This window comes from Lepisma saccharinum, chromosome 8 (assembly GCF_977018435.1).
Source record: "Lepisma saccharinum chromosome 8, izLepSacc3.1, whole genome shotgun sequence".
Lineage (NCBI taxonomy): Eukaryota > Metazoa > Arthropoda > Insecta > Zygentoma > Lepismatidae > Lepisma > Lepisma saccharinum.
This window is the reverse complement of record NC_139236.1, coordinates 39,507,627-39,533,788: the sequence shown is the minus strand read 5'-3', so window position 1 is coordinate 39,533,788 and position 26,162 is coordinate 39,507,627. Positions and strand designations below refer to the sequence as shown.

Here is a 26,162-nt window from a genome sequence, read left to right as displayed (position 1 = left end):
GGAAAACAAGCACACAAACTATATTTTTGAAAGACAGAATATGCATGACGAACGTTATTCTTTTTGTACATATGACACGTATAACTTTCATGTACAACATATATTTTACACATATGCAACATGGAGCGACGTAAAATAAGAAATTGCATGTGCAACATGTTAACGCCAAATTGTGTACATATTCAAAGTTTTATTTAATATATATTATTTAAATAGATTACATGATAAATTCATCCGCCAAATTGTCTGTCAAATGTGCGCGACTTAGCTTTGCGAGCGAAGCGAGCAAGAAAATTTTATGAAATATAGTTTTATTTGTATAAAATTTGAAATCGAGGGGGCAATTGCCCCTCTGTGCCTCCTGCAAGTGCCCTTAACCGTCTGGAAGAAAAATGCAAGAAACACTTGAAAATTAATTTCATTTTGAGTATCCATTTGTCCTGCTATCCTTAGATTCTGCTAGTCATGTTTCATTACTTCAATGTTTGCCCCCCCCCCCAGATTGGGCATCCGTCCAAGATTTGGGGGGACAATGCCCCTGCCCCCCTGTGGTTGCAGCACTGTTTGTGAGTGTATCTTCATCAATTTCACGTCATCACTCATTGTCACGATTAGTTAGATGTGGTAGAAAAGCAACTCTAAGTAAAAACAATTAAATGTCTACTCCCCTCTCTCTATCACATGAATCGCTATTACCAAAAGGTAGACTGGGGAAACAAAAAATTATGCAGTTCAAACTTCATAGCAACACATCCAAAAAAAACATCCAACCACATTAGGCACCTTTAATACAAGACTTCTCAAAATGTCACAACTGTTCTAGATATTTAAAATTGCGAGATCATTTCCCGAAATGTGAATCTGGAAGGTAATTTTTTCCCCACAATATTGATACATTATACGGAATCCCACACACCTTCATAAATCATAAAATCAATAAATGTCTTTGATATGTTGCTGGAGTAATAGTGGATATAATATTGTAAAGAGTAGTGAGAATTCCAGGTAGGAATGTGTTGTGTATTTTTCACAGGGGGGCAGAGCAGGCTCTCAGGGGGGGCAGTTGCCCCCCTTGCCCCCCTCTAGCTACGGGCCTGATTGAGAAAGAATAAAATACAAGACAAATTGCCTTTTATTCGAGAAAAGAATAAGTGGGTAAAAATGTCCACGCAAATATCATGAATTTTTGCGTAAATGTTTCATATGAGAAATATGACAATAATTTTTACTTTTCCGGGCCTCCTTATGCTTAGAGCCTCTATGTTACGCCCCCGATTTGATGTATTATAACGTTTAATATAATTTAAAGCCAGATATGAACAGAATGTTTTAATTTTATTGCCTACAAAAATTAGCATTTTCCATCCCCCCCCCCTCATTTCCATTTAATACATTTTTGTATCAACCCCATGAGACGCGAGGCCCCTGTCGGTCGCCCACCCCTTGCTACGCCACTGGTTTCGGATGTTTGTCAAAGGGGAGGGGGACTACAGAATAGGAATATCCAGATAAATAATTATATTACCTTCTTTTCGCGAATAGAATGAAGTCCAAAGTGAGAGGTACTGAACCCTATTTCGCTGCACCTGTGTTCATTATTTGCCCATTTTAATGTATGTTATGTACAGTGGCGTGCCCAGGATTTTTGAAAGGGGTGGGTTATGTATGCCTTCTCTAGTTGTCTGTCCCCATTTTGCCATCTTTTCCTGCCCTTGACGTTCTTTATTAGGAATACTGGTACAAAAGGGGGTTATATCCCCACCAACCCCCCCTTGGACACGCCACTGGTTATGTATTATGATATGACGATGTGCATCATAAATCAAAAATTGCATTAGCAGTTTTTTTTAATCCCATTAAACACTCGTCGCTCCATGTTACTAAATGTGTAGGTTATCCATTTTTTATCGCCAACAACAGCGACAGATAGTACAATTACAGATAAGGGTACAACTTTTAATGGAAAGCAATCAGTGGCGTGCCCAGGATTTGCGAAAGGGTGGGGGGGTTACGAATACTTTCTCGTAGCAGTCAGCCCTCCTTTTACCATGTTTTCCTGCATTTGACGTTCTTTTTATAGGAATACTGGGCCAAAGGGGGGTTATGGCCCCTACTACCCCCACCCCCTTGGACACGCCACTGGATGCAATGAACAACCGCGGGTCATGCCTTGGTGCAGTGATCCACACGCACGTAACACACTCCGTTCCTCCTAAATTTCCTCAACATCACTAGCGTAGGCAGAATAAAATACTTTGTAATTACCATTTTCATCCTTCCTTTGAAAGTTGTTCAAATACAGAAATGGTAATGGGATCATTTTTAGGAATAAGGGGAGATTGCACTTGACACTTTGGTTTTTCCCCGAGTTCTTTACTAATTTCCTTTGAAAATTTAAATTTTATCCAAATGTCAGAGGATCAGCTCCCCCTGCTTACCAGTGCAAGCACCCCCTTAAAATTTACCACAGAGATCCCATTTGCAATGTCCCGGACACAAATCACTAGGGGTGTGCGGGATCCCGACTTCGGGAAATGACTTCCAGATTTTTCGGGAAATACCGAATGGTCATTTTAAAAACTTGTTAATTCTCGAAGTTTTCGGCATTGCAAGTGTCTGGAACATACCGGAAATTGTTTGTTTTTATTCCACAAATGCAAAAACAATCACTTAAGTTGAAAATGACGTGTAGAATTCGAGATTGTCAGAGCGTCGGGAAAGTTTGAACATTCCCCATCCCGAAAATTTCCCGACAAAGTCGGTAAATGGCGATTTTTCCCCGCCCCGAATGTCGGGATAAAAAAAATAAAAAAATCCGTCCCGACCCAAAAAATTCTGTCCTGCACACCCCTACAAATCACACTTAATTTGATCAAAATCACAGACTCAAATTGAACAATGGCGCTGCAAAAGTTGGCATTTCCCCGATATTTGGAAAAAACTGAGCATTTGAATAGTTTCATTCTTGTAAATTTGATCATGATACCAAGTATAAAATGCAGAGTAAAAAAAAAGTGCTCGCAGGCACCGGAGGGATTCGAACCCTCGATCTCCTGTTTACTAGACAGGCGCTTTAACCAACTAAGCCACGGCGCCAACTTCAAGAATTTTCTCTTATAACGGTACAGCCTTTCATTGAGCTCCATCAATATTAATCTTAAAAGAAATTTCATATTTTCTGTGAGTATTCGTTGATGTATATCCAAATTTGGTTATATTACACAAACTGAAGTGAAATGGATGTTCTTTTTGCCTTTCTAAATCTTTGCTTTGACGTTTACTTGCACAAACCGCAGTATTATTGTGTTTGTGCTACATCAGCTGAAAGATAGCAATTACTTTCTAAACAGTGACGGCGATTAGGGGGCATGGGGGCCTTTCACCTCAGTTTTTACCCACGCACTGTGGTGGCAGGAGTTCACTTAAACATGTTTCCCCTAATTTTTATAATGTACTTAAGATATGTGGTGGACGTTTTACTGTATTCGCGGATTGGTGGAATTAGTTTTGTAACCCATACTTAATAAAAAAAAATGTTTTCAGTTTCATCAAAATATATAATAATAATAATAATAATCCGTGGCTAGACAGCCCTGGAAGTCTTTGGCCTATCTCCCGACGAGATTTCCGAGACTGGATTACGCTAGTTACTCGTAGCCAGTGACGGAACCACAGGGATACATTGCCCCTCCCCCAACATTCGACGAAAGTCAATTCTAGGGGGGCAAGGGGGGCAAACGTTGACGGCCAAGGGCAACTGCAGAGGAGGCACAGAGGAGCAAATACCCTCCACGACTTCAAATGTTATGCAAATGAAAATACATTTCGTTAAATTTTCTTGCTCGCTTCGCTTGCAATGCCTCCTTTTTTCGGTGTCGTCAAGTTCAAAGCCGTAGCTAGGGGGTGGCGGGAGTCGGCAATGAGGGCCGAATGATGTAATGAACAGTGGCGAAGCGTGCTGTCTCGGGAAGGGTAGGCACAGGACGGAGCAGGGTTTGGGGGAGGGGAAGATGTGATTTTTTTAACAGTAGTAGCTATGTTAAAATATAGCCCCTAGAAAATAAAAGATAACATATTCCCTGAATCTCGTCTACTTAAGTCGGGATAGTGATTGTAAAGGATAATGTGATTAACGCTCTCGCCTTATAATCAAGGAGTAGAAGGTTCGATTCCTCCTGGAGGCATTGGTTCAGATTCTACTTTAATCTAGTCTCGATTAGATATCTGAGAATAAAGGCGCTTCTGTCTCGAAGGTCAGAAAAAAGTGACAATGAGACTCGATGTTCTGACCACGCGTCACCCAATGAAAAAATCCGTTCTGTCAGGCCCTAGCCATCTTACATTTGTTAGATTAAAGCTGCTCGTAAAAATTATTTGCTACTTCAATAACAGTATTGTAAATGTTTCTCGCATTACAGAAATGGTTGGTTCACTTGATCGTCACTTAGCGTTTATGACCTCCGCGGCAGATTGGTTATAACAGCGTGCTACGACAAGGGCCTCAGGTTCGAATTCCCACCTGGACATAGGAGTTCTTCGTGAGTGTCCCTTCGTCAATGTCATCATATTATCGCTCATTCTCATCTTCCCAATTAGCCAAAAATGGCAGAAAGCCAAGTAAAATAAACTAAATCTATCAATCAATTATTTCTTTTTAACTTTTTTGTGCATATAATTCTTCTTCAACAGGCGACTTTTTTAAAAAAAATATAATATGATTTAGAAAATGATGAAATGCTAAATGAGAACACGGACTGTGTAACACACCGACCAGAAAATTTCAGTAACATGGATTTTCTCTATACGTTTGCATTGTACGTACTTTGCCCCATTTTAAAAGTAGCGCGTTTTCAGTTATGTCACTAATCATGAAAGGAAATTTCGTTTCAATATCCCTTTCCTCAAAGAAATAAAATACTTTCCCTCTCTGAATCGAGATTGGTGTGGGGCACATCCAGCAGCTAACACTTCGCGAAAAGCGGTTCCTCAAAAGAGCTGAAAGCACCAAACTTAACACTGGTAACCAACTTGCATGCATTATTTGCAGTTAGAATTCTAATAATGCCTACTTTGATAGGTTAGGAGGCCAGGCTTAGAGGTGATAGCAACACATTTTCGCTACATGTTAGCAGCTGGGTGTGCTCCGCTCCCGGCACAGCTCTGAATCTTCCATGGAAACACTGCTTCAACAAGCTCTGTACGTCCACTGCCTGCTTACGCACGCGCTCGTACACGATCGGCACTCTTCGAAAGTCAGGGAGAAAGAGAGAGAGAGAGAGAAAAGAGGCCGGCCTCCCAGGTTATATTACAGGCGAACGTACCCCTGAAATTATGCTTTCCCGCACGAATCACATAGGTTGTTATGGGACCAGCTGAGGCACTCTCAGGCGGGCCTCGCTGAATACTCAGATACGGTTCCAGGCAGGGTTGCAAACTTGCGGTAATTATCGGAAGACCAAGAATTTCAGTTTTCTTTTATTAAGCGTCGTTTAATGAAATTTATAAGTAATAAAATAATCCGTTATAGACAAATATATTAGGGTAGGCCCGGCCTCCGGGCCTCATAGGACGCTTCGCCACTGGTAATGAAATAAAGCTGTGAAAGAAAATATGCCTTGGCGCCCCGTGATATTATTTGCACCCTATTAGGGACAAATATGGGGGCAAACATTGATGGCCAAGAGCAACTGCAGGAGGACACAGAGGAGCAATTGCCCCCCTTGATTTCAAAATTTATGCAAATGATAATACATTTCGTAAACTTTTCTTGGTCGCTTGGCTCGCAATGTCTCCTTTTTTTCAGTCTCGTCAAGTTCAGAGCCTTAGCTAGGGGGCTGAGGGAGTCGGCCATGGACGCCGAGCGATCTAAATGAAAAAAATTGTAAAAGAGAGAATGTCATGGAGCCCCGTGAAATTATTTGCTCCCTATTAAATCAATATTGTCGCTCCATGTTGCATATTTGTAAAACATATCTTGAACATGAAAGTTATAGAGGAAAGTTACCAAAACCGACATACCATTTTGTTTATTACCCTTAACTCGAGTAGAGAAAGAATATTCGGTAGTGGAATACATCAATATACACACCAATTCCATGCACAAGTATAAGTTGTGTAACAGTGTCTATTATAGCAACATTCTGTTTCCAGGCCCGTAGCTAGAGGGGCAGGGGAGGCAACCGCCCCCCTGTGATGAATACAGAACACATTCCTACCTGGAATTCTCACTAATCTTTACAATTATATCATGTGTTACTCTAGCAATATAACAAAGACACTTATTGATTTTGTGATTTATTAGGGTGCATGGAATTCCGAATAATGTCGTATCAGAATTGGGGGGGAGGGAATTCCCTTCCAGATTCAGACTTCGGGAAATGATTTCACAATTTTCAGTATCTAGAACAGTTATGACATTTTGAGTAGTCTTGTATTAAAGGTGCCTAATGTGTTCGGATGTTTATCTTGGATGTGTTGCTATGAACTTGGAACTGCTTAAATTTTTATTTCCCAAGTCTACCTTTCGGTAATAGTGATTCATGTGGTAGAGAGATGGAGTGGATATTTGATTTTTGTTACTTAGCGTTGATTTTCTGCCACTTCTAGCTAATCGCAACAATGAGTGATGACATGAAAATTGATGAAGAGACACTCATAAACAGTGCCGCAACCGCAGGGGGCATTGTCCGCCACCCCCCACCCCCCGACCTTGGACGGAAGTCCATTCTAGGGGAAGCGAACATTGAAGTAAGAAAAAAACAAGACTAGGAGAATCTAAGAATAGCAGGATAATTGAATACTCATGATGGAATTAGTTTTCACGTGTTCCTTGCATTTTTCTTCCAGACGGCCAAGGGCACTTACAAAGGGCAGAGAGGGGCAATTGCCCCCCACTAGATTTCAAATTTTATACAAATAAAAATACATCTCGTAAAATTTTCTTGCTCGTGTTGGTCGCAATATCTGCTATTCTTATATTCCAAGTTCTGAACCATAGCTATGGGGCGGCGGGAGTCGGCCCTTGGAGCTAAACGATCCATATGAAAAAAAAATCTTAAAGAGAATGCCATGGCGCCCCGTAAAATTGTTTGCGCCCTATTAAAACAATTTCTTTCTATGAAACTTAATATGAAATATTAATGATGACACTGTAATCCAAGAAGGCCTTGATCAATCAAGGATTTCCTATTTGTTTGTCAGGTGTAAAAACATGTAGCCTATTTCAACTATAATATAATACAATTCACACAATATTTTGCAAAATGGTTAGCGTAACCAGTAGGCAAACATTGTCTGTAGTGATGCTAGAGTCTCCCCTTTGAAGGAAATAGAGTCCGTCATGGACTAAGGGACCCATGTTTTAATGTTTTAGCAAGTACAAAAATGTATTACAAATTTTTACACAATTCATCAAAGTGTAGATAATATGTAACCATTATTATTTAATGAATTATTTTTTCTGGCATAACACAATACAATGGTGTTGGATTCTCGTTAGATTCCTTTGTGCGTAAAAATCTTACATACTGGAAATTAGAGGGAATCATTATGAAGCATGATTTACACAGAGCTCCCTTAATCAGTTCTGCAGAGACACCCAAAGCTGTTGGTACATATTAATCGTCTACATTATCGACCTGAAAATATCAAGTAGATACAGTCCCTATTAGCCTATTTATGTTAAACTTTATATTCTTTGGATATCTGGAAAGGTCATTATCGAAATATTGCTATTTGATGTTGCTCGAAGTTTTTTTATTCATTGCAGTTTCAAGATATCATCCCCTTTCTGTTACTTATCTCTTTTGGGGGAGGGCGCAAGTGCCTCTGTGCACCCTGCTATATCTGCCATTGCGACACAATATATTAAAAAATTGCCCCCTATAGGATTGACTTCGCCCCACCCCCCCCCCCTACAAAGAATTCCTGGCTACGGGCCTGTCTGTTTCACAAAATATTTTTTTCACAACAGGTATAATTAGGCCATCTGAGAAAATAGGTTCCTAAACCGACACACCTGTTTAAATTAGGAATTTCATTACAAAGCAACAGATGCATATGTAATAATATTTTAATGGGTTCTATTAAAGAGTAAATCAATTCCTTTAATAAACTTGAAAGAAAATGTAATTTCCTTGAACTATTTAGTCCTCAAGGACGACACAAATAAAGCCAGTTAGTTTCAGTAATCAAAGACCTAGTAAAGGTCTTGTTCTGCACCTGTACATTGAACATGAGTCCAAAGATTGCACATGATACACATTCACCATTAGCATCTCCAGAATAAGGTCCTTCATAAAAGAAAAGAAAAAAATACATTCAGAATCTATGGCATATTCATCTGGCGCAACGGTTTAGGGGAACCCAATTATTGACGTATGTCGGTTTAGGAAACGACGCCATCAATAACAATAACCTCAGAAATCTACAAACATCACATCTTCACAACTAAAAGAAATACATATTCGGAATCATTATTCTATCTACAATAATGTGATAAAACTGTAAAACAATGCTCATCCATCCAGTATGAGTAATATAGTACTATGCACAGACAAACAAAAGTATTGAAATCGCCTCACTAATAAAATTATAAAATAATAAAAATTCATAAATTGTTGCCTTACATTATTACAATTGTGCAACGACAATACACGAAATTTCCGTACCGTTATGCATGTTTCATGTATGAATAGGAAATATGCTGTTCTTTTACTTCAATAATGTTGAGTTTAACATTCATATCATTAACCTACTGTGCATAAAGTGGACTTAAAAACATTATTTTTCAAGAGGGTTCGCGTTGCTGACCCCACGTCACCCCACCGGTTGAAGATCTCCATACCTCTACGTAGGATTGTGGAAGGGAGGCTGGTAGTCGGGAGATAGGCCAAGGCCTTTACGGGCTGTACATTCACGGGTTATTATTATTTATTGTACTATTATTATTTACTGTACTATTATTATTTATTATATTTTAAAACCATAATTTTGCTATTTACTGTCGAACCGAGAAGCTGTGACAAGCCTAGGATGATTTTAGGAAAGTATATACCTACCAGTCTTAAGACCTAGTTCTTCTAAAATAGCAATTTTGGCGCTAAAAGTAGAATATTTTTCTCACAATTTTGTTAATCATGGACTCGGCCATTATTTCATGCAAAAACTTATTCGGTTCAAGATGTTGCAAAATTCTGGCCGGAGAAAACGTTAATTCCAAGCACTACGTAAATAAAACTATGCATGGCCGTATTTAGAGGGGGGTTTCTAGGGTTCAAACACCCCCCCCCGAAACATCTCACATGTTGGATTAATTGAAGTTCAGAAACCAAAACCCGTAACTCATTTTCAAAAATGTATTCGAAGTTTCACAGAAATACAACAAGGAGACAATGTTGAAACGATCCATCTAGAATTTTCATAAATTTGGAATTCTGAAACTTGAATGAAACAGTATTTTTTCTCGGAATTGCAGTCCACCCGCGCGACCCCTTCAATTTCACTTCTGATGTCCATTTTCCAGTATTATTCATGGTTCAGACTAAAAATTCCCTTATTATTGTCCCAAAATTCCTTCCCAACTTTTAAATTCCCTGTCCGATAAAGTTGAAAATCCCCCTTGATAGGAGTTCAAACCTCGGATCTCCAGTTTCGTAGTGCGTTACGATCGCGATTGCGGTTACAATACATGTACACGGCTGTTTTTTTTTAAAAAAAAAACTGGTTACATAGTTTTCAAAATTCCAAAAATTAAGTTTTAAGGTCAAACAACAAAAACTTTGACTAAAATTTCCATCTAACTTTTAAAGCATTTTTATGAAGGTATTTAAAATGTAATAACAAAGTATAATAATTGTGTATTTCAGTACAAGAAAAGAAAAAGGACTTGTGCTGTATATTCACTCATCTTCTGCTGGACTGAATAAGCCTCCTCAAGGATATAACAACAGCAATAATAATAATAATAATAATGATAGTTATTATTATTTTTTGGAATGAAATTGGTTTATAATTATATTTTAATTATTATTATTATTATTATTATTATATATTGTTAATATTTCTATTATTCACATTTCTGGCGACGCCCAAGAGACAATTATGAATGAACTCCCCCCCGAAATTTTATCCTGCCTACGGCCATGAAACTATGCTCACCTAAGAAAGATATTCTCTACATCCGTATGCCTATAAATACTTACAGGAATGACTTGGGCCATACAGCATAAATAACACCCTGGCCTTCTGCACAAGGGGGAATGGTTTCAGCAACCTGCTGAGCCAAATAGCTCTTTGGCGCGGAGATTTACAAGGCTGCAAGAACACAAGGCGGAAAAAATGGCGTATCCTCATTTCAGCATACACAAATTTCCCCGGAGCGGAATGCAGCGCCATGGAAAAGTCCTTGTCTATGTTTGCCATCGACTGTACACTGAACAGGACCTGAAATGGAAAGTAATAACAAATAACAATGATGAATATATTTTGTAAGACTTGAATTGGGGGGAGTGGGCATTGTTGCAGTCCTAATTGAGAGAAACTTTAGTGTAAAACCAATTTATAGTTTTATGCGTAGGAAGGTTCCTACTTTGGAGGGGTAAGGCACTTTCTTTCTAATGGTTATTGTACAGAAAAGTATCTATGAAAGTATAGTAGACTCTTACAATACTCTTACATTTCCAAAGCTTTACAAGGCTGCCCAGGACGTATTTAGGTGGGTCAAGGGGGTCCGGACCCCCCGAAAGACTTACTAATTACAAATTAAATAATGAAATAATAAAATAACTAAAATTACGTAATGTAAATATAGTTATTCTTTAATCGAGCGTTATTTATTTCTTCCAAACTTATTGGAAGGCAAGAATGTACTTTGAATGACAGTGGCAAGATTTATTACTACAGTACTTACAACCTAACATTCATAATGGAACTTTACTTTTCGTCAACTGGATCTAACTAACCTTTTTTTAATATTTAATAAATATTCAATTCTTTATCTATTTAACATTAATTCCCTTTCCAGGGCAATTTTTTTGCTGGTTACCAGATAAAATATTATCTTGTTGTAGCTAACTATCTGATCGGACACAAGATATCATAAGTCACGTGATCTGTTGTTAACTCGTAAAAACGGATGAGTCGAGCAATGAGCCTATGTCACATTTCTCAGTAAAGAGCTAGTGTTGTGAATTGGGTTAAATAAATGCAATGTGCAAACACCTTTCTATGTAAATTATGAAGTGCTGCGTGACAAGAGCAGTCTAATTATATTTATTGTTCCGGGGGTGTAGCTCAGTGATGTCGACCTCCGTGGCGAAGTAGTTAGCAGAGCGCGCTACAACGCCAGGGGTTCTGGGTTCGAGTCCCGGGTAAGGCATGGGTATTTGTGTTCGTCCAGTTGAGAAGAAACAAAGAAAATGTAAGAATTGAAAAGTGTAAAAGTGAGAAAAAGAGTGAATGGTGGGGGATACCTCCGTGTAGGGGGTATTTCCTTTTATGCAAAAAAAAAAAAAAAAAAAAAAAAAAAAAAAAAAAAAAAGTGGTAGAGCGTTCGCTTTGCATGTGAAAGGCCCCGGGTTCGATCCCCGGCACCTCCACTTTTTAATTCTGATTCACAAGACACGTCCAGTACATATGCCTTGCCTACCACTTCCAAGAGAAGCAGGCACGCACACGCATGCTGTTTTTTTCCCTTTTAAATAATGTACGGTGGCCAAAATTGAATTAATATCCATCAGTGAAGACGTTTTGTGCCATGGAAGTATATCGGGGCGTGGAGCTTGGACTGGACCTCACACATACTTTATCTCAGTCCATTGTGGAGGTGATATCATCATCACACTCCAACCTTACTGTTGGTTAACCCTAGGCGCGACCCATTAATGAAAGACTTTGGAAGTAACAATTTCTTGAATTAGCTTTGAATTCTAACAAGTAACACCATTAACAGTCACGTTTCCAGTTACTATTTATTTTTTACGATTTCGTACGGAAGAAAATTTAGGCTCTTCTAGTTTAATTTCAGTGTATTACCTCGGTTACAAAAAATATATAATATATTTTTCGTGACACTTTTTCAAGAATAAAATCGAATTTTCATACTTCACATTCTTATATTTAATATGACGGTAATTATAATTTAATGAAAATAAATTGTAATTTTACGTAACCACATGAGAAAAGTCCGCTTGCAGTTCATACTTGAAACATTTTGCACAAATCACGATTATAATGGTTCATTTGTTTTATTTTTCTTCGCTTTTTTGTCACTTTTGGATAATCGCAAAGATGAGTATGAGTGATGATATGATTAAATTGTCTGTAAAGAGGCACCCAGCACACAGAAGGACAAACACAGGACAACGCAGCCCTATGGAGAATTATACTTGCTGCAGGCCCAGACGCCAGAGCCTCGTTAGCCTGCAAGATTGCAGTTTTCGGGGTTTACTACGTGGAAGTGACTTTTGGGTGCCTTACTGGAAAGTAAGGACTCCCCAGAAAGACTTACTAAGTACTAAAATGATATAATGAAAAACTCAATATGCTGACGAAGGCAGAAATTTATTTTATTATAAAACATAAACTAATCGTAACGTTTCAACCTTCTGGCAAGGTCTTCTTCTGACTCTGTACCAAGTACAAATGAAACAAGGTACAAAACAGGAAGGCACATATATATACAAAAATCACTCCCCTCCAGACAAGATTATTAGAAAGTTGTTTTTTTCTGGAACATTCCAGCAGGTTGCTTTCCTTTCTCAACTGTACTTTCACCTGATAAGCGATTTAGCAAAACATTTCCTTTCATCTGGAAAGTGGTTGGACTCTCTATCTCACGCTCTTTTTCCTTATCCTTTCTTTCTTCATTCCTCTTTCTGCTTCTCTCCTCTTTCGCTCTTGTCCTTTCTGCCTTAGTCAGCATATTGAGTTTTTCATATCATGGAAACGAGGTTTAATGGTGTTATAATAAAAAATTAAACAATAAAATAACTAAAAATAAATAATGAAAATATACTTGTTCATTAATCGAGGATTATTTATTTCCGCCGAACTAATTGGAAGGCATGGAGTATATTGGGATCATACAACTTTGACAGTACCAAACAAGATTTATGAAAGATCTATAAATTACTACAATACTACTTATAATAATATACTAAAAGTATTACCAGGAACTTTACTTTTTGTTAACTGAATCTAACACCCTTTTTTGATATTCAATAAATATTCAATTCTTTATCTAGCTATTTGACATTAATTTTCTTGCCAGGCCAGTTATACGTACGTATGTGGAGACTGAGAATTACTTTTTTGGAGGAGGAAATATCCACTCTTCAATATCAACAGTAAGTCTAAAATTGATTGAGTATTTAATTTAAAAGGGGAGATATAAAGCTCTTGATAAAGTGTTAAATCTTAGATTGTCAAGGGATTTCTGTAGTGGAGAGAGTTCGAACATTAACTTTTGGAGACTGTATTTAGCGATGTGGTATCCACACGTTTTCGACCCCGAACGTGCCAAAGGAGAAGCTGGAAAAGACTAAGAATGTATTGACATCCTATTAAATTATTATTCTTGAAAGCCTGCAAAGAAATGGATGTAAAAATGTTCTTGATCGCTTCGCTCGCAATAATATATTGTTAGGATGCGTGTTTGACGCTTTAATGAGGTGAGTGTGAAGTTTTTAAACTATAGCTGCATTACAAGACAAGCTGTATTCTCGATTATGATGAACGATTTTAGGGGTGGTCTTGAGTGATGGGCCCCCTGATTAGGGGGGCAGATCAAGTATAGTGTTCAGTAAAGCTAGGAAAAAAGTTACTTTCGGTAGACAGCTGTCGTAATTAAATACTTTGTGGAGATTACGATATGGTTTGAGGGCGCGAATGATATGATTTGGGAGGATGCGCCATTGGCCTTGGGGGGATGGGCACCCCTGTTACTATCCTTATGCCATCTTTTTACCTATTAATGTACTAACAAAAATATAATATTACTAAATTTGAATATTTTAAGTAATATACTATTATAATTATTTTAATTAATATATTGTAATTATTTTAATTTAAACATTATTATTAGCTTGGTTCGGACCCCCTCGAAATATATTTCTAGATACGTGCCTGCCAGAAGGTTGTCCCTTGCACCCCCGTGATGGATATTGTTATGCTAAATGAACGTGGGAAAACTTGTAGCCTATGTCATTTTTAAATTTAAATTTCTAAAATTGTTAATAAATGGAACCGAAAAATTGATTTCAAGGAAAAACTCAAGTGTTTCGTGAAGATGTGCAGGATCGGATTTACCTCTTTGTCACCCCTAGGCCAAGCAAGCTCTGCCGCCCCCAATACCGTTTATCAAGAATGAAAAAAAAAAATCATTATTTTCTGTATTACTATTTTTACTATTAACGGCATGCAGTATTAATTAAATGATAGTTACATACAAAAAATGTAACAAAGCGATATGACAAAATTACATAAATTACATTTTAACATTTACCTTGTTTTTCAGAGAAGACTTTTATTTTTACTTCATTTAAGTGATAGGATAGAACACACACTGGGCTCATCAACGGCACTTTCCTCACTTTTTCCCTGGTTACATTTCTGTATAAAGATAGAACTGATTTTCGGAACCTTCTTCAAAAATGCTTCCTGATTTTCATCTTTCTCCGCTTTTCTCTTTTTGTATTGTGACCCACTGAGTCTTACTCTTTGATCACTCATAATGAGCGTAACAAACTCACGTCGGACACTGACACACGCGAGACGCAACACATCACCTACTTCTTGAATAATATTCTCGAGCAACTAACAGTAGAATAGTACTCGTACAATGCGAAACCCCTTTAATAATGGTTGCGCCGACAGTTTAATTCTCAACAATTCAACGCGAATCACATGCTTTTGATATGCGGCCAATGCCTGCAGTAACAAGGAAGGGCGTTCCTGAAACGCAGCCCAGCCGGTGTTGTCTTTCAGAAGCAAGCGGCACGTTCTTGCCGACCCGGCTCAGCACAATACTGTACATTCGAAACAACACATTAGTAAACTAGTTCCGAGCCCTGCTAGCTTCTCTTTCTTGAGAAATATTCTTCGTTAACTTATATTTACAATACAACTACATTAAGTCATTCCATTCGTGTGTCTGGAGAACAAAAGAGGCAATCCGAGAATTAGGTATTCCTTATACATTTAAAACAAACAATCGTGCCGCCCCTACCAAAGTGCCGATCTAAGCCCGGGCCTATTGGAAAATACGGACCTGAAGATGTGGTATGACTTAAAATAAAGAACAGTACACTATTATCCTCCATACTCACCTTGCTACAATCGTAATCGTCCCACCCTGCAGTAATGGTCTGTATGAAGTGCCCGTAGGCAGAAAGGAACAAACAAGACTGGTGCCATTTGTCCTTTCTACAATATGATTTCCAAATCTGAAAAAAAAGACACTCACTTGTATTCAAATGTTTGTTTCTCAGTTCGGTTTTGGTTTTTAATTGTTGTTGTTTCAGAGGGCGCAGGCCTATAAAAAAAATAAACAATAAAAAATCTGAATTCGAGGTCTGGAAAAGTGGCAAACAAGGCAACAATTACTTTATGGCTTATGTATACTTTATGTATTATTATTATTACTTATTATTACGTATTACAATAAGCAAAAACTGTTGCCACGTAAAATATTAAAACCCGAGGCTATGAGTGGGTAAAAATTATGAATTTTTTGGATTTTTTAAATCATTTTTGGAACATAAATGTTGTGACGCTCTTTATATTTAATTAGAACCCAGTATTAATATCCATTTTGTTTACGCACCGAAGTGCAAATGTTTGAGAACTTTCAACCAGCATTTCTGTCATAATTCTCATGTGTTTCCATGAAATACATGTTTAAATGCATGAATAGCACAGAGAATCTAAGTGAGTCTGAAGTATTCAGCTTTGTAGTGTGCACTTTGCTTATACTGTAGAAAATGATTAATTAACATTTGACACGTTTAAGTGTGCCAAACAGTTATCTTTTATTTCCATAAAGTGTTAATAGTGTGTTTTTTAACCTACTGCGTAACAACAATCATCATATATTTCAATACACTTTTCTTTTTGCATTTGGCTATGAATTACCTAACAGTAAGTACAATTCAATTTTTTTTGTAATTTTGTAACTTGAATAAAATACAATACATAGGGGTATTTTCAAAAAAAGTAACTGAACATTTATTTGAGTGCTAAGTTTCAGTTATATTTTTTTTAAACATCCTGTACGTAAACCTCAAGACAAACAAAAGAATCTAGAAAAAACCTAATCATCATATTAATCAGTAAACATATCAGAATCATCTAACAAATATTAGTATAAATACAATACACACAGAGTAAATCCTCACCCGTCAATTCAAGGAAATCCAAAATATGCAATAAGCAAGTTATGCAAACAAGATCTGTTCTGGCTATCAGAACAAGACTTGATATCCAAATACATAATGCAATCATGTTCATACCTATTTTAATATCTGTAATAACTCTATATAAAGCACACATAAAAGAAAAAAGGGAAAACTGACGTTCTGATTTAAATTAAGTATGCGGGTGGAGGTCAGCATCCTCAGGGGATTCTCCTGTTTTTTATTTGTTAAAAGCAGTGGCTGCGATTTGGGGGCGTGGGGCATTTGCTCCTCATTTTTGCCACAATTGCCCTGGCACTATAGCATCTTAATGCTACACCTTGTTTATCAAGAAAAAGTAAACTGTCCTTGCTCCCTCCCGCCCCCCACAGTTTTGGCACCCAATTGCCGCAACTGGTTAAAAGTGTCCTAAAGTGTTAAAATTTCACCAGTGTGTTTGTTTTCTGTCCACAGGAACGTTTCTATTCCTATTACGTCTTATTTCAGGGTAGGTCGAAATTATGCAATAGCCAGCAGAGTATTTTTTTTTATCAGTACCAATACACAGACTAATATCTCCTCGATTAGCTTTGACATCATCCTGGAAGTACAGTAAATGACTGATCGGCGTATACGTGTGTATTATGTAATTTGTGCTTGTAGTGTATAGTAGCCAACGAAACACAATGTAATGGTCAGTGGCGCACCCAAGATTTTAGAAAGGGGTGGGGGTGTTTCCATGTACTTTTTTAGTGGTCCGTCATCATTTTGCATCTTTTCCTGCCATTTATGTTTTTTTTTGGGTTTTTTTTTAAGAATAGTGGGCCTATTCCGCCCGCCAACCCCGCCTTGGGCACGCCACTGGTACTAGTCAAAGTGTATTCACGATTTAGCCCGTGCTGTGCGATGGGGATGTTTCCGTTCAATGCCTCATATTTGATTTTTTTTCCTTTTTTAAAAAAAACATATCGCTACGTAAAAATAAAAATATAGCACTCACAATCTAAAAATTTATATACAAAATTTAGAATTTAATAGTGACAAAACGTGTCACTCTTAACACAACGAAAAATTCCGCCGCTACAACATAAGCTTCGCTTGCAAGAATGCTAAAATTACACATGATACAAACCTTATCAAGTAGGTTGAGTGCTATCCTAAACCTTTCCCTGTAACCATACAAACAGGTTGAACGTTTCACTAGTATTCCTAGACTCTTGTACTGCAAAGGAAATAAGAAAATGCATGAGTTCAGTATTTTTAGCGAAGAAGATTATAATTTAGTAAAAACAACTTTTTTCTTTAATGGTTGAAATATGTTTGCAAAGTTCCCTTTGTAAATTCAAACTCTCCATGTGTCACTAACTTGTAAACCAAAAATAATGAAAATAGCCACTGTAAAATAAAAAAGCCCCAAACATGAACTTCTCTATCATTTTATAAGTTAGTTGCACGCTTATTGACTTGATATTTTTGCATTATATTTTATTTTTAAAATTTTCGTCGCTTTCCCGTAGCTCTTGGCTAACCGCAAAAGCGATGATGAATAGACAGATGTAACTGTTGAAGGGACACTCATGAACATGAACTTATTTATGATTCTATAAGTTAGTTGCACACATATCGACTTAACATTTTTGCATCACATTTTATTTTTTAAAATTTTCGTCGCTTTTCTGTTGCTCTTGGCTAATCGCAAGAGCGATGATGAATAGACAGATGTAACTGTTGAAGGGACACTCACGAACATGAACTTATTTATGATTCTATAAGTTAGTTGCACACACATCGACTTAACATTTTTACATCATATTTTATTTTTTTAAATTTTCGTCGCTTTTCTGTTGCTCTTGGCTAATCGCAAAAGCGGTGTAATTGTTGAAGGGACACCTACAAACAAGAAATTGCCTTCTAGAATGTTTTATTATTAATAAAAAAGTACCGACAGAAAGCAGCAATAAGTAAAAAATAGTAAAAAGGCATTTTTGACAAACTTGGCACTAATGCTCGCATTAGGCATTTATAGGCGCTATAGAAATGCTCGAGACAACATGAAAGCCCCTGGTGTAATTAAAAAGAGATGTTCACGAATTTGGTGCCCATTAAAGTTTTCAGAGACTGATAATACTGTTTCCAATTACATTCAGACAGATGGACATGCACATGGGCATTCGCAGGATTTTTCCAGGTTGGGGCAAGCAAGGTATTTTTTTCCAGGGGGGCAAAGGAGGAATATTTTTCGCCATAATAGTGATACCCCTTTAAAAAACACTATTTCTTATGAAATTAACATTCATTTTCCACCCCCCCCCCCTCCGGACGTCCATGGACGTGCACCACCGAGAAAGGGCACATAGAGGTAAAGGTGGTATTATGAGCCATTCATGTACTATGAGCCCCCCAATATCTGTTGATGGAGCGCGCTCAACCTGGCGGCGACGATTTGAACTGTTAGTTTAGTAACTCCTCTTGCCGCCAGAGAGTTCTCGTTCAGTTGCAGCTGATAGCTTATGAGAGAACGTGTTCTCTTTGTTTTCTCGATCTGAAAAACTTTGAAAGGTAAGTGTTTTGCTTTTAATTGCAGTACTTATTCATTTAGACTCATCCTAGTGCATTATTGCATTGGATAAAGCATGTTTAAAAGATTGTTTTTGTGTAGATACTATGTAATTTTGCAAGTAACAAAGATTCGTTATGCGTGTTCCAATTCCAATATGGCGAGGGTTGTAAAATGAGCCCCCATCGTGCTTGGTATATGAGCCCCCAAATTTTAAGGGGCTCATATTATATACACTACAGGAGTGGTTTCAACTTTGTCTTTTCAGATGCCACGAAAAGTGCTAGGTCCAAAAAACAAGACCAAAAGAAAAAAACTGGAATACTGAAGATATGGTTAAGGCGATCAAGGCTGTAAGAAACAAAGATATGGGATTGAAAAATACATCAAAAATGTTTCTTGTTCCAAGACCTACTCTTCAAAGACTTGTTCGAGTTGACAAACCACGGGAAGAAGCCGCTTTAACAAAATTAGGGAGAAAACCTATAATGAGCGAGGAGCTGGAGACAGAGTTAATCGAGTATTTACTTATCATGGAAAGTAAATTCTATGGTCTTACCAGACAAGATGTTCGCAGAGTAACTTACCAACTGTGTGAAAGAAATGGAATTAATCACCCATTCACAGAAGAGGGGTTAGCTGGTAGAGCTTGGTTCGACCACTTCATAACAATGTTTTATCTGTTTTGAAACCTGCTGCGACATCGTTTTCAAGAGCAAATGGCTTAACAAAGAGGCAGTCGACAATTTCTTTGATATCCTGGAAGCCGAGTAGCTACGCCAAACACAACTACACGGCAGATAGAGTACTATTTAATGTCGACGAGACAGGAATATCAGTCGTTCAAAGCAGAATCCCTCGAATCATTGGGTTGAGAGGAAAAAGACAAGTGGGAGCTATAAGTTCTGCTGAACGGGGCTCTCTCGTGACAGTAGTCTCCTGCATGAGTGCAGGGGGAACTTTTGTACCTCCTATCTTAATTTTTTCCAGGAAAAATATGTCTGAGCTTCTCATGAAAGGCGCTCCACCAGGGACAATTGGTAGATGTCATCCGTCCGGTTGGATACATTGGTTTCTTAATGACCCTTTTAATTCATTTTTAATGACCCTTTCGGCTTTCCATTGGTTTTGTAATGATTTTTTCAATAATTTTGTTATGAACTCTTTTATGGTATTCCAGATCATAATATATTTTTTAAGGTTTTGTCATGAATAAAATGTTTGTATGATTTAATTTGTCATAAACTTTTCTAAACCAGTTATTCTATTTTTTTTCCCTAGGGGGCTCATATTACCAGCACAAAACTTTTTTTCCACAAAATGACTTGTTTTGTATTTTATTTTTTTCATATCCTTAAGGTTGCTCAAATTGGTTTATATATTAATAGTAGTTTTATGAAATGTTGTAGTTAAAGTTATCATAAGAATCTGAACAAAAAAGATAAAAATCAAATTTTAAAAAATACAAAACAAAATGGGGGCTCATAATACCACCTTTACCTCTAACGATAAAAGTGTGAGTCTTACTTGCTCGTAGAAGTTTGCTCTGTCTTCAGCAGACGGTAGAGGGTCTAAAGTTGTGGAAGGTCTCAGCCAGGCTATTCCGGACGGGAACTCCAACCAAGATCCTACAAGACTTCTCATGTGATGGGACGTGATGGTCAAGATACTCACATCCACAGCTGAAAATACAAATCCCTTCGTAATCATTTGATACTTATAGTGGAAAAGTGTACTTAAAATGTTTTCAGTCATTTTTTACTGATATTGTTACCATTTCGCTAACATTCTGCATAATTCGCTGGTGTTTCCCTTCCGAAAGCTGAATTGGGCCTATACCACTTATGTATTTCCACTTGTGCAAAGGTTACTTTTTTTAGGGAGACAAGAGGTACACACTCGTTTATACGCCAAGAGTCCTGGAAAAAGCGGCATTTTATCCCATGTGTATGCAACCACGTAGCATAGTTTCATGATTGCCACTAGCATTTTTTTTTGTCGGATAAAACCCTGAAAGCGATAGTACGTTATGAAAATAGCGTCATGGCATAGCGACAGAGTGGAGTCACAGGGTATAGCCCCTCTTGCTCACTCAAATCACTGGCAGAGGGAGGGCTGATGGGGCTACAGCTCCTCCTGAAATATTAAGAAGAAAATGAAATCAAGTCACAGACAAGTTAATCGCGACTGGACCTACAATTTAAAGTGGGATGTGATCCACTGTATGATTGTGCCTGCACAGTGGTCGAACACGGGAACCCTTGATTGCAAGGTGACGATGTTCCCACTACACCATCGGGGAGGCCTGAAACAAGAATATGTACTGAATGGTTACTTATTAATACATACGGAACGAAACTGAAGTTTTATAGGAGCTCCCAGCTACTGGAAATCTCTGCGATTGTTATTGTTATTGATTTGCTTTATTTTACTTCGCTTTTTGTGCCATTTTTGGCTAATTTGCCAAGATGGGGATGATGATGATATGATGAAATTGATGAATGGACACTCACAAACATCCATGCCCAGGCCGAGATTCGAACCCGGGACCTTTGACGCTGCGATTGTATCGAGAGATTAATTGCAAACAATGAGTTAATGGAAACCCCCTAATTCATAAATCGGACACTAAATATTAAAAATCCTAAAATAAAACATAAATTATAGCCTATCTCTGGCAGAAAAATGCACCACAAAGCATTTGTTTGTTTTCATATTCTTTATAATCGTGTCGAGTCTATAGCTATTTACTACTAACCTGACAAGAAATTGAATATTCCGTGAACGGTCTCTGTAGGGAGTATACTGAAATATCCTAGAGGATGCTTTACCACTTTCTTTTCTTGAGTTTCTAGTAATTCTCGTAGTTTCACTCTCTCTGAGCGACGCAAACACAACCTGAAAGAGTAATGCTTATTTATTTATTTTAAAATAAATCTGTAATGAGAACGAGACTTATAATACTGAGATATGTTTTTAATAATTGACCCCCTTTCGTGACGAATACTAAATGTAGTTTATTCACAACTATTACAATAAAATATTTAATGATTTTTTTATTTTTTTTTTTAAAAAAAAGACTAATCATGGTTGAATTCCAAAGTAGGTCAAAACGACGACCCAAGATACACAAAAATCATAAGCAGCGAATAGCGACCTTCTTTTTGTTGAGCTACCTGAAGTAGTGTAAGTCGTGGGTCTTCAACCGTATTGAACCCAAGTGTAACACTACGTTAACGAATAACTATAATAGATAAACTTAATCTTCTTAAGATCTATCTTGAGGTACACATTCGCAAATATGTAACAAATTCATTTCATTCAAGGGCGATATTTGTTTCGCTTAGGCACGGATAATTATTTTCACAAGTCAATGTAAAACACTATTCAGGTTCAACTGTATACTACAAATGCTGGAAATAACAACGTTTCAAGATAATTTATTTTTATGTACATCTTATCATCTGCATTGCTCTCTCTCTTTTAGGTGAAGTTTGAATATAGCTTTAATACTATCTAACCTACGTATATGCGAGTTAACGTTTGCATCAATATTTTATGTAAATGAAGTACGGAAACTATAAAAAACATCTCATTTGGATTATTTTACATACTTTTATGAATTAGTCGATATCACTGTATAATTTGGAATGTGCGCTCTAGTGTTAATTGCAACGTTTCTCGTTTCGACATTTAAATTTATCCATGCAACTGACCACTACACTACTGTTCACAATTGAACTAATGTGACTGAAAGTAAAGAAGCAAAAATGAACTCCACATTCATAAACAGTTAAAAGTCCCTATATCTGTTAAATAACGTCCGAAGCACATACAGAATATATCTTTATCATATCACGTATTTTAATTTCGAGATAGTGAATGATATAAATTAATCATTATATTACTTGACGTGTCTGTATAATCAACTATTTTATGAGGAATGTCCAAGGTAATGTTTAGAAATAGAACCTTCTTTTCTTAGGCCAACCTCTCAGCTTCGCTATAATTTGCAGAAATTCCCCTCATTACAATAGTCTATTGTGTCAAATACCGATGTTCGAGATAGTGATTCGATTACAAACATATTTTAAGTTAAATATTTGCTCAAGATTTATCTCCCTATAATTTTTAAAAATGTGTGAAAAATGTATGTTTAATGACAAACGTCATTTCATAATTGTAGAATTCACGTACCGTTTATTCTTATTCATCTTATTATCTGTTACTTATTTACATATGGAAATAACTTTATACATAAAAATGACTGTTAAATAAAAGGGAAAAATAAAAAAAATATCCTTAATTTGTTTCTTCGTGAGCTCTGTGAACGAAATTCCAGTATTCAGTACATGAACCAGAGTTGCCAGATCATCAAATTTGCTGGTCACCAGCACTGGTGCCGAAGATTTGTTTCCAAGTTCGAAGGCCAAGTTCTAACTCTTCAATCTATTTATTCCCAATAGGAACAGCAGCTATTTATGATGAAATAGCATTCCGTTATGGGCAAAACCTGAAATGTTTTCAAATTTTACATTCGTTAAGAGTACACCCTAAGACAAGTAGCCTACAGTCGAATATGATAAGTCAAACTTACATGGTTCGATACATCCATTTAATGTTTTTAAATTCAAATATACACAAAAAAATTGAAGAAATGTTGTATTATAGATTCATACACTTGAAGTTGAAACAACACTAGGATTTCGGAAATGTGAATGTCCTTATATGGAAGTGCCCATGATTGAGCATTATATGCAGTAGCCTACCGTCACGGCTAAATATGAAGAGAGAGATGTAAATCAACACTCTAAACGCTCTCAAGAATGATGCTAATTAAAATGCTTAATAAAGTATTTAGTTTAGAACAAGACAGTTGGATTTAACTTGCTTTCTAATAAATATGAGAGCTTTTTTTTCTATATTTGTTCACTTTCATCTTTAAATAATATTCTAAATTGGGTAACGTGCTGTTAACCATTGGCATTTGTTTAAGAAAATCTTCCCCCCCCCCCCGTGGGTGTCGCCAGAAATTTTGTATGCGTGTCAGGCCATTTATGAAACTTGAATATTATTACTATTATTATTATTATTATGCTTATGGTTATTATTCATTAATAACTACTATAATCTGATAAAAATAAACCTATTTCGTTCCAATTTTTTATTATTATTAGCATTTTGGGGAAATTTTTTATGCATGAAAAACAAAATCCAGTGAATAACCGGTTTTCATTACCTTCTTACATTTCATGCATTGAAATGCATAGTTATATTATTTTCTTATTAAATTTTACACACCTCTTCCAAGAAAAACTTATTTATGTTATTTTAAATAAAAAATAACAAGCGTTCTGCTTTTTTATTTTAACTTGAAATGAACCATGTCAAATTCCAGGGAAGTCGACGGACTTGTTCGACCCTCCCCTACCCCCCTCTCAACGCCCCAAGCATTCACGTGAGTTAAATATTCAACGAATACATTTAACATTAGGCAAATCTTAGATATCATATTTATTGGTATGTCACTTGTTCTGACGCATCAGTAGTTTCACAATTTTTAATAATTGCCTCGGAACCTTGAAACTCGGATGTTTTCTGTCTACTTTCCACGTGAGTGAATTAAAGGGGAGGGCGGAGTGGGTGATCTCCAGTGACGTTGCCAGGAATTGTTGGAGGAGGTCATTTTACAGGGGCTCCTTTTACCCAGCATTAATGAAAACATAGTCAAAGGCAGGAAATAATAGCAAAATATACGACTTACTACCAACCCCTTCGACACATAAAAAAGGTGATACCTTGCCGCCTTTTACGCAGGCCCGTAGCCAGGAATTCTTGGCCGGGGGGGGGAGGGGGGGGAAAGTCAATCCGAGAGGGTCAAATTTTTAATATTTTGTTTAATATATTATGTCGCGTTAGCAGATGTAGTGGGGCACACGGGAGCACGTGCCCCCTCCCACAAAGCAATAAGTAACCGGAAAGGGATGATATGGTGAAATTCCAACGAACAACAAAAACATCGAGAATAACAATAAAATTTAACATAAATAGGCTAATTGGGACTGTATATACTTGAAATTTAAATGTGCCGCTACTGAAAATCGAATCTGAGGCATCTACATTGCAGGTCGATAATGTTAATAGGCGATTAATACATACCAACACTTTTGGGCCTCCCTCAGAATGAGAATTCAATAACACTAATGTGTTGTGTTATGTAAGATAAATCAAATAAATTAAATAATAATGATTACATATTATCTACACTCTGATGAATGCTGTAAAAATTTGTAATACCTCTTTTGTACATTAAAACATGGGCCTCTCAGTCTACCACGGATTCTATTTGCTTCTACAGACAATGTTGGCTTACTGGTTACGCTAACCATTTTGCAAAATAGTGTTTGAATTGTATTGTTTTATTTTTTTAAACACATTTCTTTGACACCCAACAAACAAATAGGAACCCCTTGATTGATCAATGGCTATTTGGATTACGGTGTCATCATTATGCAACTAAGATGCATAGAGGGAAGTTTTGTATTCTCTCTACATTTTGAGAAATATGTTCCTTAATGACTGTGGTACGAAACCAACTATAAAGGGGCCTCCTTCACCTTTCTCCATCCTCGCAGCGTGAGGTCTCTGGGGCGCTTATCGCTACCACTGAGCAGAAACGTTCAATCCCAAATATCAGGGTTTCTTTATGCTGATACTGATTCCTGCTAGTCAGATAATTGCTTAAGTTAGGAGAATCCACTCCACAGCAGAAGAGTTGATAGAATGTTTTGTGAGGGCCTCCCCTATGGCGCAGTGGTAACGTCATTGCCTTGTAATCAAGGAGTCCCGGGTTCGATACCCGGTGGAGGCACAAGTGGTTCGGATCCCACTTTAAACTGTAGGTCCAGTCCCGATTAGCCTTACAGTGCATAAAGTGGACTTAAAACAACAACTCAACAACAACAACAACAAGAATGTTTTGTGGAATAATTAGGTTATAAATAAAAGGTAAAGGTATAGTTCACCGTGCATATAGCACCGTGCCATGAAGACACATTATGGGGATGTGGGGATAGATCCCCACACATTCTCGATCTCGGCCAAATTGAAGGTGATGTGATCAGCACCACGTTGTGACACGTTGAAGCATGTTGAGGAAAATGGAACATCTCGCTACACCAACAGCATCTTAACAGTTGGTAAGACCTGGCTTT

General features: G+C 37.2%; 1 protein-coding gene and 1 non-coding gene across 2 annotated transcripts in view; both read right to left on the bottom strand.

Annotated features, from left to right (window-relative positions):
* LOC145990953 (F-box only protein 47-like) overlaps positions 1-26,162 on the bottom strand; it is a 64,888-nt gene that overhangs the window by 36,234 nt on the left and 2,492 nt on the right. Inside the window, exons 2-6 of the mRNA XM_083126531.1 lie at positions 21,707-21,846; positions 20,476-20,630; positions 17,524-17,613; positions 15,327-15,443; positions 10,203-10,443 (exon numbers count right to left, since the gene is read on the bottom strand). Coding sequence (XP_082982657.1) covers positions 10,203-10,443; positions 15,327-15,443; positions 17,524-17,613; positions 20,476-20,592 — 565 coding nt within the window. The 5' untranslated portion in view covers positions 20,593-20,630; positions 21,707-21,846. The remainder of the gene's footprint in view (positions 1-10,202; positions 10,444-15,326; positions 15,444-17,523; positions 17,614-20,475; positions 20,631-21,706; positions 21,847-26,162) is intronic.
* TRNAT-AGU (transfer RNA threonine (anticodon AGU)) lies at positions 3,023-3,096 on the bottom strand. The gene has a single exon. It is a non-coding gene; the product is annotated as a tRNA-Thr (tRNA).